We start from the raw sequence: 15,311 nt of genomic DNA, 5'->3' as shown, positions 1-15,311 counted from the left end.
AAATAAGAAATTTGATTTCACGTTTAAAATGATTTATTTTGTATTTTTATTATATAAAAAGTAAGTATTTAGTCTTTAAAGTGATTGATTAAAATATTAATTAAAATGAACTTTTTAAAATATGTCCATTCACACTTCTTATATTATTATTTTTTTTCTTACAAAAAAAAAAATACCCGAACTAATAATTTCGAATATTTTTATTTTTAATTCTTTAACAAATTGTCCTTGTTATAAGAACATTTCCTTATTTTGCATAAGCTAAATGATAATTTGACTTCCTTTTCAACTTTTATCCGTAATTTTGGTTTTCTAGTTTTTTTTTTAAACGAAAACAATTTTTGGCTTCATATCAATTATTTGTTATGATATTTTGAATAAATATGCTACATCTATTAAACAAAGAACAAAATACATGCAAAATTGAGAACTAATACAAAATTATAAATTTTATAAAATGCGAGGAATAAAATCGAAAAAATAAAACAAAAGGGACAAGAACTACAAATCATAAATAAAACGATTAAAAGTGTAATCTAACTCTAAAAGCTAAATATAAAATGCAACCGAGTACCTGGGAGAAACTGTGAAAGAGTTGCATATTGAAGGTATTGCTGTTATTTTTTGTTGGATTGTAGTTATCTTGCTTTATCATGCATAATCACCTGAATCTCTGTTGCTAATCAGCGACTAGGGTAAAGCCAAATTTCACTTTTCCATTCTTTTCATTGGTTGCCCCGAATTTCTTGTTAACAATCATCATCCACTGATCCAATTTTTCTGCCTAAACTTTTGCCCTCATGACAAATATCAATCCGTACACAAAAGTTTGCTTTTTCAATGCGAAATTACTCTTCCCGGAACAATACAAAAGTTTGCTTTTTCAATAAGAAATTACTCTTCCCGGAACAATAGGGGTATATAATTAAGACACAAAAAACTGAAGATAAAAATTGTACGCAATTTGCAATTTGACTCCAAAGGGTATAGATTGCTGCCTTTGGGTTTCAAATCTATTTATGCTTGTTACTTTATTAATTATTTTATATCAAAGTTTAATCCTTAATCCTTTTGATTCTTATGCAGGAGATTCATGGAAACCATGGAAGGGCCTCAATATTTTGATCTGAACACTGGAGCAAAGATTCCTTCAGTTGGTCTTGGAACATGGAAAGCTGCTCCAGGTGTTGTTGGTGAAGCTGTTATTGCTGCCGTCAAGGTGGTTTCTTTCTATTCAATGTCTTAGTTTCTTGGTTTAATTGAGACAGAGTTGGTAACAAGAGAAGCAGCTTCATCTGCAAATTTCTGCTTTGGTTTAAAATGTTGTAAATTGTTGGGTGCAGGCCGGCTACAGGCATATAGATTGTGCAAGGGTGTATGATAACGAGAAAGAGGTAAATTTGTTTATTAATCCAGAATTCAACAAGTTCAGAATCCCTATCAGTTTTTTGTCTGTTAATATTATTTTTTGAGGAGGTTGAGGGTGAGGATAATTGGTTTTGTTTGTTCTGGTTTTTTCTTGATGCCACGAAGTTTGCATTTGATGCAGGTAGGAGAGGCTCTGAAAACACTATTTTCTACTGGGGTTGTAAAGCGTAGTGAGATGTTCATCACATCAAAGTTATGGTAAAAATCTGGACGAATTCTTAACCTCAGATAAATTGACCACACTTTTTTTTTTCTGATCATGCTTTTGGCAACTTTAGTTTTCATGCATTATTGTTTTTAGTCAAATAACGAGCATCATTCTAATTTCAGAGTAATACCTCACTAATGTTATGAGAATCTATGATTGGAATATGTTACTTGAGAGCGTTCGGGTATCCAATAGTCTCTTGTCGCTTAGGAGTAAATACAGCTTCCCCTTTTTATATTTTCAAGTAAGGACAAAATTGTAAAGGAATTCCTAGTTCCAAAGCGGATTATATCTGTAATTGACCTTAATGATGCTATCTCATTGAATTAGGGATAGGAAAAACTTAATAGTTAATACATATTTCATTTACTGTTTGTTTATAAAGACAAATTTAGAATGCTAGAAGGGAAGATAAACCTAAAACTTCATTTGGTGTCGTATATTTAGGAATTTTAGGCTCCATAGCGGACATACAATATCTTAATGAACTTGGAATTGGAACAACTTAATATTTAACACATATTTCATTTACCTTTTGATTATAAAGAAATGTTTAGAATGCTAGAAAGGAAGATAAACCTAAAACTTCATTCGGTGTCGTATATTTCTGTTAGGAGTAATGAATTTCCTCTGGTTGTCTTGAATTTTAACCATGCAGGACCAGTGACTGTGCTCCTGAAGATGTTTCAAAGGCACTGGCTAGGACTCTTGAGGACCTGCAACTTGACTACATTGATTTATACCTTGTATGGTTCTTGATTCTAAAGCTGTCTAGGCAATGAATGATACTGAAATTGGAGGAGGTTGGTTGAATGAAATTTGATGATAAATTATTTTGTCAAAGATGCATTGGCCTTTTAGGACAAAGCCAGGTTCAAGAGGTTGGGACCCTGAGATCATGGCTCCATTGTGTCTTCCAGATACATGGAATGCTATGGAAGGTTTGTTTGCATCGGGTCAGGCACGTGCAATTGGGGTGAGCAACTTTTCAACTAAGAAGCTGCAAGACATGCTTCGATATGCCAAGATTCCACCAGCAGTTAACCAAGTTGAATGTCACCCTGTGTGGCAGCAACATGCTCTTCACAATTTATGCATGTCCACTGGTGTTCATCTCACAGTATTACTCTGACCAATCTTAATGATGTCTTTCTGATCCTGTAATTGAGGTTCTGTTGCATTTGTTTTGATAACAATTAAGAACCAACAACTTCTTCCTTCAGGCATATTCTCCTTTGGGCTCTCCTGGGTCATGGATAAAAGGGGAAGTCTTGAAGGAACCACTGTTGATTGAAATTGCTGAAAAGCTTAACAAGTCTCCAGCACAAGTGTCGTTGCGTTGGGGAATCCAAAGTGGCCACAGTGTTCTTCCAAAAAGTGTAAATGAATCTAGGATCAAGGAAAACCTTAGTTTGTTTGATTGGTGTATTCCTCCTGAGTTCTTCTTAAAATTATCACTGATTCACCAGGTTAGAATGACTTTGAAATATACTAAGAATTCAATTTTATGCAGAATACATAGTTGTATTTTTTTTTTTCAATCTATTCATTTATTTGTTATCTGATGCAGCAAAGGTTACTTCGTGGTGACACTGCAGTTCATGAAACTCGTAGTCCTTACAAAAGTCTCGAAGAATTATGGGATGGAGAGATATGAAATGCAGATTATTTCTGATGAATCTCAGGATGTTATTTTACACTGAAATTCCTGTTGCTAATAGAAATTGTGGGAATGTTTTAATGTTTGTATTGTCCAAAGTCAATCACCCCTTTTCCTTGGGGTTGTATGTGATTCTTCACATACGAACAGAAAAAAATTTGAGTCATTCTTTAATTTTCTGAGACCTTTCATATACTTTTTACTTTTATTGAAATTATTCCTTTATTGGAAGCAGAACAAAAAGAAAACAATTGCTGCTCAATAGCAAATTAGTGCATTTCATTTTTGTTCAAGCACTCTGTCAGTCTGTATCCCTTAGCAAGAACAATAAACTGTTAGAATGAAATCAGTTTGGCCCTTTCAAAACAAGTTTCACTTAAATAATTTATCCAGACTCTAAAGATAAAATTATAACCAGAAAAGACTTTCTCTATGAACCGAAAGTAAAATATTTACAATTTGGATTAGCAACAATTACGTATACCACTTGTAAAATAATGTTTACCATTGAAAACACCTTTTTAGATAAACTGTGAGAGTACATTTTAAGGGTGTGTTTGATTTTTCTTTTCATGAAGTATATAGTTTTCAGATCATAAAGGTTGCTTAAGTAGCGGTGGGATGGTAGTGTGCAAATATTTCTCAACTATCTGTTTTCTTAAAACACTTGTTTGGAAAGCAATTTTCAAAAGATGAAATAGATTTGGGATGAGAAATTGACTGTTATGTAGATGAAAATGAATGAGAAAAAAAATCTCCTAACACTATTTCTACTTCCTTAGGTTTTCAAAATAGTTATTGTGGAAACATTGCAAAATTTCATAGAGTTATGATAGAATTTCATCTTGGAGTACAATGGAAGCATTGAGATTATACCTATGATTGTATGCAAACTACACAACTCCACTAGGATTCCCCTAGAATTTAGGATGAGAATTGATTGTTGAGAAGTCTATAATTGTCTCAGAAAAAAATAAAAATAAAAATAAACAAGTATGAAAGGAATTAAACACAGCCAGAGTATTTTTCATTCTATTCTGCAGTTCCATGCTACAATAATAAGCTTCGACCTTCGATGTTAGTCTTTATTGTACTAATTATTGTTTGACCCTCGTGAATATTTTTGTTTTTTTATTACATTTTGACGTGCTGCTCTGCATGTCAATTTTGATCGAAAAACTTCACTTAACACCTTTGTCTTTTAAAAAAAGATTCACATACCGAAAAGAATAAAAACTTCCAATATTCAACGCAGGGAGAAGTTTTACATTGTCACCTCACACAAGGTTTATTACAACACCTCTTTTCTTGGTAGCTGTATCAAAGAGGCTCTCTTTTTAGATTCCACGTACCATACTGTTTAGTCTGATGATGAACATTTTGGAGAACGACTTTGGTCAAAAGCAATTGAAAACGTTCTTGTGAAACTAGCCAACTATTTATAAATCGTAAGTATGTTTTAAACGGTCACAAGAGAACAAATTCCATGGAAAACAATCATCAAATTTAATGCAACTACGTTATCTTCAAAAATTGTTGCTTACTCTTGCAAAAATCGTCAAACAATAAATTGCAGCTAAATAGGCTAGAGTCTGGAGCCCCATCATGCATCTCATCAATGAGATTGCACATACGATTCCCCTTTATTTGCACAACCCATCGAAAAGATTATTGCACTTCACAGTATTAGGAATTACATTTTTCCTTAACTTGAGTGCCACACACACACATTTTTGTCCAATTATCAACTAATCACTACGCCATTTCAACTCTTAACTGTTTTACTTTAAAAAGTCCATCTCTGTTAAAGCGTTCTAAGTAACATCAGGCTTCTTTCCTATTCAAATTATCATATAAGCACATTTTGAGCTTCTCTGGCCCTTCTTCATGTTAAGGGTTTATTAGTTTGGATCGATATTTTCTTGATGCACGTTCAGAAATACAGAGTTGCGTCTTTTAATTCATCCACATTGTAATCTAAACTTTGTAGTGCACAACCCTTAACTCACAGCAACGTTTATTAATAATGTAAGATAGAGTATCTAGAAGAATAATAAATGTATAATCCTGTTCAAAACCATAAATATATAATCCTATTTGTCACTGCATTGCTGTTTCACAATCTCAAGTAGTACTTTAATAAAAAAAAAAAAATCCCGAGTACATAGCCTAATCATTCGTGCAGTTATTTTATTTCCCCCTAAGCATGTTCCAGATGAGGAAAAAAAATCTGGGAAGGGGTAAATGGAAGTCAAAATATACACTGCACGGATGGCAGCAGAAACTTCTGTACGAGAAAAATATAACAGAAAAATTGCTGCTGGTTTAATGAGGTGAATGACGATAATCCTTACCAATCTCTAGCTGCGCATTTATGCTTTTACTGGTAGATTCTTGTACGTATAGGTGATCCCTCGATCACCATTTACCACATGCCCGTTTCCTCTCAATATCCTGCATCATAGTGCATCATTTAGTCTAGCTTAATTTAATTCAGTATACAATTAATGAAGAAATGATCTTCAAAAACAGTACAGTTTTAAAACTATATTTCTAGATATGTTTACATACAAAAAATGTTCAAGAATAATTGAAAATGTTTGTTCAGTTGACGTGTACTTAGAATGGAAGAAAAAACATAAGGCACTGAAGAATTCCGTACCATCTGTTTGTTAACAACCCTTCAACCCCGACAGGACCTCTCGCATGAATTCGGCTTGTGCTTATTCCAACCTGATCAACAATAAAACCAGGAATATACAAAAGAAAATATGAATGACTATGAAGCTGTTGTTAAAGTATGCTAATGGAAAGTACATTCATTACCTCTGCACCAAGGCCAAATCGTGCTCCATCACAAAACCTTGTACTTGCGTTGTGGAATACAGCAGCACTGTTTGTGCACCAGGCAAAAATGTATATTCCTCAGTCAGAAACATCAAGTCTATAACTAGACTAATTCATAATTCAAACAATAGTTATGCATAAAAACACAACGAAGCATTAATTCTATTTGATCACATGCATCCTGACGTGATAAAAACTGTTAGGAAAGTCTGATAATTGATAGTTTTTTATATTAATTTGCTTATGACATAGGAGTCTTCTCAAGGCTCCCCTTGTTATGATAAATGGCCGTACAAATAAAATGTTTCCGGTAGAGTGATCCATCAAAAAGAATCATTCTCAAATTCTAATACTTCTTGAGATTTTTTTTCAATACTCCAAGTTCTTATCTTACCAATTCAAACTAGGCATTCAGAAGTGCCTTCATTATTATATATGCTGATTGATTTTTAGAGCTGCAATGCACCTCCAAATCATAATCATCATTGTTATCACCACGATCATCATCTTGTTGGCATTTTTGTTAAAAACATGTGTGAGCTAGTGAAGTTCAATCTCTTGTTTCGTTGTCCATTCTTCCTCAAATGTGTTAGAATTGTCAAAGTGAGTTTCCTTGAACTGATGCCCCTCCTAACCATCTACCTTTCCTTTCCTTATCCTTTGACATTTTTTGTTTAAGGTGAATGATTTTGGCATTGAATTTTTTCATTTTGCTTCTTTAGATCTTCAACAAGATTCAACACATTTTATAATCTTTTTCTTGCTTCACAACAACAATGTTTTTTTGCGGCAAATCATTAAGGGTCTTATTCTTCTTTGTATTCCTTTTTCATCTGCTCATGCTCTACTTTTATAGATTCCATGTCAGGACTTGTATTAGAGTTCTTGACCTTCAATCTGTCTTAACATTCTGAGCTCAAATATTTCACAGTGGAATAATTTGAGTGGCAAGTCTTTTGTGCCACAGATGTGAGTTGCCCGCTTTGTTTGCAAAGGCCTGCTCCTGTTTATTCTTCCATTCAACTAGAAACATTTATCTTTCATTTAAATGGGTAAAATATTTTACACTTCATTTTTCCAAAAATTAGAGAATAGTTCTTCTCTATCATCTTTCCCACACTCTACATACTCTGACTTAGTTTGGGTGCAAATAGAACATCTTAAATAAATTTGTACTTGAGAGAGTCTTGACATACACAACTCCTTTACCTTTCAGTACTATGTTTTTTTCATTTTCCTATAATGAATTTGGATATGTATGTCTTTCCTAGCTCTTTAAAATGGTAGTATTATGAGACACATGGATTGTGCATCCACTCTCTATCAACGAATTTCCTCTGCTCTTATTCCTGAGTAGCAACTTGCAACAAAGAGTTTCTCCTCTGTCTAGAGGTGTGTAGGACAATCTAAGCACTTTGTCCTTGTTGGTATTGTCTGTTTTTATAAACCCAAGTTGGTTACAGACTCACCTGACTTCTAGTTTGAACCAACAAAACTTTTTAGTATGCTTTTTCTTTTTGGAGTAGGATCAAGGTGGAAACTTTTTCCAACTTTTACCCTTGTTGTTTTGTTCCTCAAACGTCTCCTTTTTATCACCAACAACTTTTCCATTTTTGAACTTTACCTCTGTTTGTGCTTCTAGGTTACCTTCCATACTCTCCTCCATTGAAAGATCGTCTGTGCTCAATGGCTTGTAGAGAATTCATCATTTTTGTCATATTGTTATTTTGGAGAAATTCTTGTTCCCTTCTAGAGAGGAGATCATTGATTCAAACCTCTCAAGAAGACAAGCTAAGATTTTCTCCGCCACACATTGATTACTCAGTTCTTCTCTAAACAGCTTTATATGTGTCACCACCTTTAAAGTCGATCAAGGAACTCTTCCACAAATTCACTATCATTCATTTTGACAACTTTAAACTCTCTGCACACATTTAGAAGCTATATTCTCTTGAATTAACTTGTTACAACTTGATTTATTGGCCCACTTAAAGCCTTGAATTAATTTTTTTGTAAAAATTGAATTATTTTTTTATTAAGTTGATACTTGAAAATTACAACTTTTAACAAAAAAGACTTTTTCAAAATCTTGATCTAGTTAACCTAACCTAATCCAATCCACTCAAGAGTGATTTAGGTTGGATATCATAAAAAATGTAGAAACCTAACCCCAATCCAATCCAATATATTTTTAGTGGGTTGGGTAATGGGTTTACACAAATCTTACTCAACCCAACCTGTGAACAGCCCTAGAGGGTAAGAAACATTCCCAAACTCCAACTTCTATTATCAATCTACAGAACAAATGATGAGATCAAAACCCTAGAGAACTAAGTGAAGTACAAATATCCATAACATGCTTATTACATTAATTACATTAATATTAGCATTTCTAAGAATACAAATGAAACAACCAGCCACAACTACACAGCCTCTGTAATAATGACACCAATTCTGTTCCTTTAATGGTTTAACAACTCTACACATATGCTTGTATTAATAATTTAGTCGTTTCTTTTTCTTTTGTATCACAGAAACATAGTAGAGCAAAAGTGTAGTATAAATATCCATAACATGCTGATTACATTAATATCCTAACATTTCTACTGATACAGATGAAACAGCTAGCTACAAAAACTGCCTTTGTAATGAGAAGACGTTCCATTGTTTTATAAAAAGGTGACTTTATCCCAAATTGTTTTAGAATATATAGATGGAGCTCAAAAAAATCATCAAATATGAAGAATTGTACTGGACAAATGCAATATCCAATATACCAGACACATTGAAATTTTAGAAAGTGAGAGGTTAGTGGTTCAGACAAATTACTACGTGCATTGGAATTAAACTACCACACGATAGTGCCGGATTAATATTTCTTGGAATTTGGCACTGGAAGCAAAGGACCAACAAGGTTGCTGGAAAAAAATATATTTACCTGTCAACCTGACGTAAGAAAGCTTCAGCAACTTCACAGTCTTCTGCAACAATGCATTCAGTATGTGCACTACAGGAAGGAAAGAAATAGATTTGTTTAGAATATAGCAATGCAAAATGTAGATTTTGCAGGGGAACCCGAATTTACCTTCCATGTTGATTTATGTGGTCGATGGCAGCAAATACATCATCTACAATTTCAACTGTACAAGCTAGTGAGCTATACTCCAGATGGTAAGATTTTGTTTGAGCAATATTTAACAAGGTAGAGGCTCTTGGTCCACCATATACTTCAACGCCTGCAGATTGATTAAATCACACAAGTCTTGTTATCCCCTGTGTGCATGTGTTCCAATTTAACAGCACAAATCCATGTAATATTTTTAGAAAAAAAAAAACTATATTTAAATAAACAGAATGAAATTAGTTTTTCATAAACTTGAAACTCATACCTCAGAAGTCAGAACAAAATGATCAGCTTTGATAAATATGACAACAGTTTACCTTTTAATTAATCATTATACATATTTTCTGTTTCAATTTTAAATGCATTCTCTCTAACCTAAGAAAAGGCATTCTGTCTTGGGTTTAGTTATGTTTTCCAAATTTGTACTAAGTTTAAAAAAAGATGTTCATTGCACACAGAGTACTCATTAGTTTTCAGGAAAAAAATAAACAACTAGAACAATAACAACGACGACAAATAATCAGCAAAATTTATAATATCGAAATTTTAAAAGGGTGTTGAAAAAGAAGCTACGGTGCAATTTAAAAGAACGTATATAAAATCCATCTTGAATGTGCATGTTTTGTTCATCATAAATTTATTCACAGCAACCAAGGTCAAACCTTGGCGTTGGAGTTCAGCAACAAGTTCAACAAGTCCACCATTCCTTGACAGATCTTCGTGTACAAGAAGGGTTTCCTTAGAAAATTGTAATGAGCAGAGTCAATAGATCAAATTGCATAATGAATGGCAAATGAAGAAAACTCAAAGGGAAATATGAGGCAGATAAACATGCATTAGAGAAGACATTCCAAGGGAAGTAAACTGCAATTACCATTGCATTGCAAGCCGCAGGGTAATCAGTCTTTGCATCCCTAATAATCTGCTTTGCCATATCGATATTTGCTGATTTGTCAACGTATACATGACATATTCCATCTGCATTCCAAAAATAATAACTTGATAAAATCGTACACTGTAACATCAATCAAAGATAAAAAACGTAAATACTATATTACCAGCATGACCAAGGACAGGAATCTTTGTTGCCTCCTTGACTTGAGAAACAAGCTTATTACTGCCTCTAGGGATTACTAGATCTATCGTGTCATCAAGCTGTGGAAAAGTATAATTAGTTGAAATTTATTTCAGACAAATGAGTTTAGGAATTTTACTTGCCTTGAGCAGATCTGGAATCTCTTCTCTTGAAGTCACAAGCCCAATGAGTGTGGCACCCACTGTATCTGGAATAGCAGAAGTAATAACCTACAATAATGATGAAAGTGAATATATAAGCATTTATAAACTAAAATTATGGAGAATACTATAAATGATCTAATATAGTGCTCATTAAACTTGGTCAATCCTCACCTAATAAAGTGGAGAATTATTATTAAAATCAATCAGATAATAAAGGTCTAAGGTAATGACTTGCACAAACCTTGTGTAAGATTGCATTTGATCGTTTGGCTTCCTTTCCTCCTTTAAGAAGTAAACCATTTCCACTTCGAATTGCCAATGCAGCTATCTATTAATCCATTTCAACAAAGATCAACATTCAATGCACGAAACAAATTTTTAAGACTTACTTTACCAGTCTCACTAGACATAAATTTTAAATCTCTACTTGCTCATATAACGAGACATAAATTTTAATTATAATTGAGAAGGAATAGGGTCTCCTAACCTGAACAAGGGCATCCGGTCGAGATTCAAATATAACAAGGAGAACACCTAAAGGACATGATATTTTTTCCAGGACGAGTTTGTCTGCAAGCTGGACACAGAGAAGTAATCAGAATTGCAAAAGTTAATAACATTTTTTAGAATTTGGTATTGGATAATTACAAAAGTTAATACGTCTAAAAGGAAATAGCTGTTGAATGTTTAAATAATTCAAGTTGTTACTTATGTACTGTATTAAAATAATTATAAGGGGCTTTGACCTCAGTTCTCTTTAAAATCTGACCAATGGGTTCTTCCATGTTAGCCAGAAGGCGAACAGACTTTACAAGACTGGAGATCTGAAAAATACAAAATCCGAGGTCAAACAAAACCATGTTCTATCAAAGAGAAAACTTCACGATATATGATTTGAAAAGTTTTCTTTCAACTTTTCACTTCAGTATAAAGTCTTTACCTTCTCGGGTCTCAGGGTTAAACGTGATATGAGTGCTTTGTTATATCCCAGCTCCTCTGCATCAGCAACATCAGCTCCATTCTGAAGCCTTATCGCACCTTCATTAGTCTCTAATGCATCAGCTATTGCCAGCAATATTTTTCTTCTTTCTTCAGAATTTAGGAGCTGAAACCAGAAGCACCAATTATGCAATAAAACAAAAGAAACTCAGGAAAGTGAACCTGCCCTTCACATTTTATACGTGTAACTTCACTCACCTGAAGTCGTCTAGAACTATTTCGTGCTGCAACTGCCATATCATGAGCACTCACTTCCTTTATACTGGTCCACAAATGAGCATCTTTATGGAAGATAGTACCAATTCTTTCCCCTCGAAGCACTCTTATGATGTTGTCTGTAGCAAAGCCACTTCCATGGCGGTTGAAATGCGATTTGAGGTCAGCAAAAAATGCAAAATTACCCAACTATGCTTGTGCCTAGGTGATCCATGAATGCATATTTCATACCTGGTAATAATCACAGGTGTGCCAGCAAAAGCAGCACAAACAGCCGCGTTGACTTTCGCAGTCATACCCCCTCTTCCGTATGTTGACTTTTCTCCGAAAGTAATTTCTCTTTGATGTTTTTCTTTTACATACGTGTGAATTAACTTTGACTTAGGGTCAGATGGAGGGCCACTATAAAGACCCTCAACATCACTCAATAGAACAAGGAGGTCAGCTTTAAGTTCTAGAGCCAATAGACCTGCCAAACTGTCATTGTCCCAGAAGATACCAGAAGAATCCTGCAGACAGTTCTTGCCCTTAAAAGTAATCAAACGCACGACACCAAGAAAATCAAACTAGTGTTTTTTAAGGGAAAAAAAAGAAAGAGTAAGTTTCCAGAAGGAAAATTTGTGTAAGGAGAAGCAGCATACCTCGTAGGACGCCTTCCTAGTACTAACGGCATCGTTTTCGTTGAAAATGGGGATAATCCTTAAATCCAATAATGCGCTCACAGTGTCTGACAATTGTTTTCTGAAAGCTGTATCCCTAAAGAACCCATCGTTTACAAGAAGTTGGGACGAAGTTACATCAAGCTGCACCAGGCAAATGACATATCAACATCAATTAGATTGATAAAATACCTGTTATTGTATTATGGCAAAACATACAAATTTAAGATTCCGGAATATTGAATGCACAATTTAATTTTGTGCCAACCTGACTAAACATGATATCGTAGAGAGCCATGAGACTACTCTGCCCAACAGCTGCACATGCTTTCCCATCAAGATCTCCTTGTGGATTTTGAAGATCCGAAAAGCTGCATACAAAATCACCCCTTTATTTTACGCTCATTTTTTCATACAATGCTCATGTAGCGTTTACACACACAAAAACATCACCAAATATTTAACTTTTTACCAAATTTTACAGATTTGATGTAACTAAAGTATTATGCACTAGCTATTAATGCAAAGCTCGATGCACGAATTTGAAAAATATGTATTTACTAACAGCAAAAGAGAAATTTCAAAAACCTGCTGTTGACCAATCTTCGATATCTTAGTCTCTGTCGGCCAAGACCAACTGCACCTGAAGTCACTAGTATAACCTCATAATCCTTATCATTTAGCTCTTTAAGCTGCAGGAAACATAGCTTTCAGTTACTACAAAAACTATATGATCAGAGAAAAACATCAAATATATGTAAACTTTGTTAGTCTTTACGTAGAAGAAACGGAACAAAGATTTAGCGAGTTTCACTCCATCCATTCACCATCTTCCTTAATTCATGTAATTTTTCCAATTCAAATAAACTAACATACCCAATGCTAGAAGGTGGCAACATATCAAGGTATGGAGGAGAGGAGGGTATTGTAGGTAAACAGGGGAAAAACATTTAGGAATAAAATAATGGAATATTTTGCTGGATTTGGATATGGTATTTTGTGAATTTGTATTCTCTTCATTTTTTTTTGTTTGACTCCAAAATACATTATAATTTTCACACATGAATTTTTTTAATATATTTTAATATATCAAAGTATATTTTAAAAACACAGAGAAACTGTACATAAAATTCAGTATTAAAACTAAACTCCTATTTGTGAAGGTTTAAACTACTTTCAGTTACTGAATTAATTGACACATATTTTAACTTAACACACATGTAAATATGTGGTGACAAAAATTGATGGAGATAATACAGAGACTTAAACAAAATTTCAATTTGTGAGCTATCCAATTTGTTGTAAAATTTGTATCGAGTACTCAATAAAAAATAGTTAAGTGTTAAGAATTGATGGAGCTTAGATATTTTGATTTAAGTGATACAAATTTAATTTATGTTTAAATGTTTTTTTAGCTAAAATATACATGTTTTTGATTTTGATTATTGCAAAAGAAAAATTGTTTGCATTTATACCTCTCTAAAATTGAAAATAATTGTTTTTCAATATGATGTGTCACCACTAGTTCAAGTGTTGAACCAAAAGTATTTATTCTAAAACAATAATTTGAAAATTTACAGAAATTAAAAACCAAAGAAAATACTTCATAAAAATAAAAATAAAAAGTCACTCGTTTCACATCCATATATTTAAGCCATTTAATTTTATATATGTTTACAATAGTACAGATTGTCATATATGTTTAAATTATTAAATTCTGCATTTATTATTTTAATAGGATGTTAATTTCCATAAAATAAATGGGAGGATAATTGAAGTGCAAATAAATTAAATTCAAATTATATTTTGACAGTATGGTAAGTGTTAATTAATTATACCTGTTCGCAGAGAGCTCCAAGTCTTCCCAATGCTAATCTTCCATCACTACGAGTAACCACGGCTGTTCCAACCTTAGAAAATAACCAACAAAAATTAGTTTCGCTAATGATAATAATATACTTACTAATTAACAAAAATACTAACCTAATTCCTAATGCAATGCTAACCTAATTCCTAACTGAAAAAAAAAAATCCATTTATTGATCTCTTAATCGGTAATCAGCAGAACCATTAATTAACAATACACAGCATGTATGCTTCCAAAATAGCAGCGATAAAGAATATAGATCTCGTTCCTTTTCATCTGTAAAATATGAAAATAACACTGGCATTACAATCCATCCTCCATGCATGCATCGTGACACAAACTAGAAAAGAGGAATAACAGTTTTCTAGGTTTTCTTCATTCCATGCACGCGAAACAGATTAGATGAAGAGTGAACGTTGTTGTTGTTGCTATGAAATATGCGATTAAATAGAGAGAGAGAGAGAGAGAGAGAGAGAGAGAGAGAGAGAGAGAGAGAGAGAGAAACCTTGACGATAACTCGTTTGACACTTTTCACAAAAGCTCTAGTGGGATCCATTAACGAGGAAGAAGGATGAGAAAGCGTCAAATTGAGAGTGAAGGAGGAGAGAAGGGAAGACGAAGAAACAAAGTGAGGAGAGCGTTGTGGTGTTATTTTTGTTATGAATGAAGTTGTTAGAGTGAGAGATTAGAGAGATATACCAGGTGAATTTTAAAGAGAATAATGAGATGAATTACTACAGAACCCAGAAAAAACAGAAAGAATGGTTAGTTTTTATTGTTATAAAAATTAAATATATTAGTTTTATTATATATTAAAATTAAAATCTAGATTTATAGATATTTTTAAATATTAACTAAAAAAAGTTAGTTTTTCCCTTTTCAAAAGATTATGCATTTATTTATTAAAATTAAAATTTATATACCTAACTTTAATTATTTATTATAAATTTACAAAAATATCATCGCATATTCTAACACGACACACCAAAAGAGTCTTTTTCTATGTGAATCACGGATCCTCTTTTGTTGGAGTGACACAAAATCCGTGAAACTCCTGTTCCCAC

General features: G+C 33.2%; 2 protein-coding genes across 4 annotated transcripts; one reads left to right on the top strand and one right to left on the bottom strand.

Annotated features, from left to right (window-relative positions):
* The first annotated feature begins 525 nt into the window (after positions 1-525).
* Positions 526-3,558, top strand: LOC114183291 (NADPH-dependent aldo-keto reductase, chloroplastic-like). 3 transcript variants are annotated; one of them, XM_028070260.1, is made up of 8 exons: positions 526-608; positions 1,087-1,219; positions 1,344-1,394; positions 1,550-1,626; positions 2,295-2,382; positions 2,481-2,756; positions 2,860-3,105; positions 3,207-3,558. In XM_028070260.1, exons 2-8 carry the CDS (start codon positions 1,094-1,096, stop codon positions 3,291-3,293), a joined length of 951 nt encoding a protein of 316 aa, XP_027926061.1. In that variant the 5' UTR covers positions 526-608; positions 1,087-1,093; the 3' UTR covers positions 3,294-3,558. The 3 variants fall into 3 exon arrangements, with proteins under 3 accessions (XP_027926061.1, XP_027926062.1, XP_027926060.1); XM_028070261.1 differs by lacking the exon at positions 526-608 and adding an exon at positions 674-695; XM_028070259.1 differs by lacking the exon at positions 526-608 and adding an exon at positions 713-984.
* A 1,803-nt stretch (positions 3,559-5,361) lies between these two features.
* LOC114184094 (delta-1-pyrroline-5-carboxylate synthase-like) lies at positions 5,362-14,911 on the bottom strand. Its single transcript, XM_028071332.1, has 20 exons — positions 14,753-14,911; positions 14,219-14,290; positions 12,969-13,072; positions 12,649-12,751; positions 12,363-12,524; positions 11,953-12,248; positions 11,704-11,854; positions 11,447-11,611; positions 11,253-11,330; positions 10,994-11,083; positions 10,748-10,834; positions 10,486-10,572; positions 10,326-10,422; positions 10,142-10,245; positions 9,930-10,005; positions 9,229-9,379; positions 9,082-9,150; positions 6,123-6,189; positions 5,959-6,029; positions 5,362-5,750 (listed from the first exon to the last, which is right to left on the bottom strand). Exons 1-20 carry the CDS (start codon positions 14,801-14,803, stop codon positions 5,669-5,671), a joined length of 2,163 nt encoding a protein of 720 aa, XP_027927133.1. The 5' UTR covers positions 14,804-14,911; the 3' UTR covers positions 5,362-5,668.
* Between the last annotated feature and the right edge of the window lie 400 nt (positions 14,912-15,311).

Source organism: Vigna unguiculata, chromosome 5 (assembly GCF_004118075.2).
Source record: "Vigna unguiculata cultivar IT97K-499-35 chromosome 5, ASM411807v1, whole genome shotgun sequence".
Taxonomy (NCBI): Eukaryota; Viridiplantae; Streptophyta; class Magnoliopsida; order Fabales; family Fabaceae; genus Vigna; species Vigna unguiculata.
This window is presented reverse-complemented; position numbering and strand designations above follow the sequence as displayed.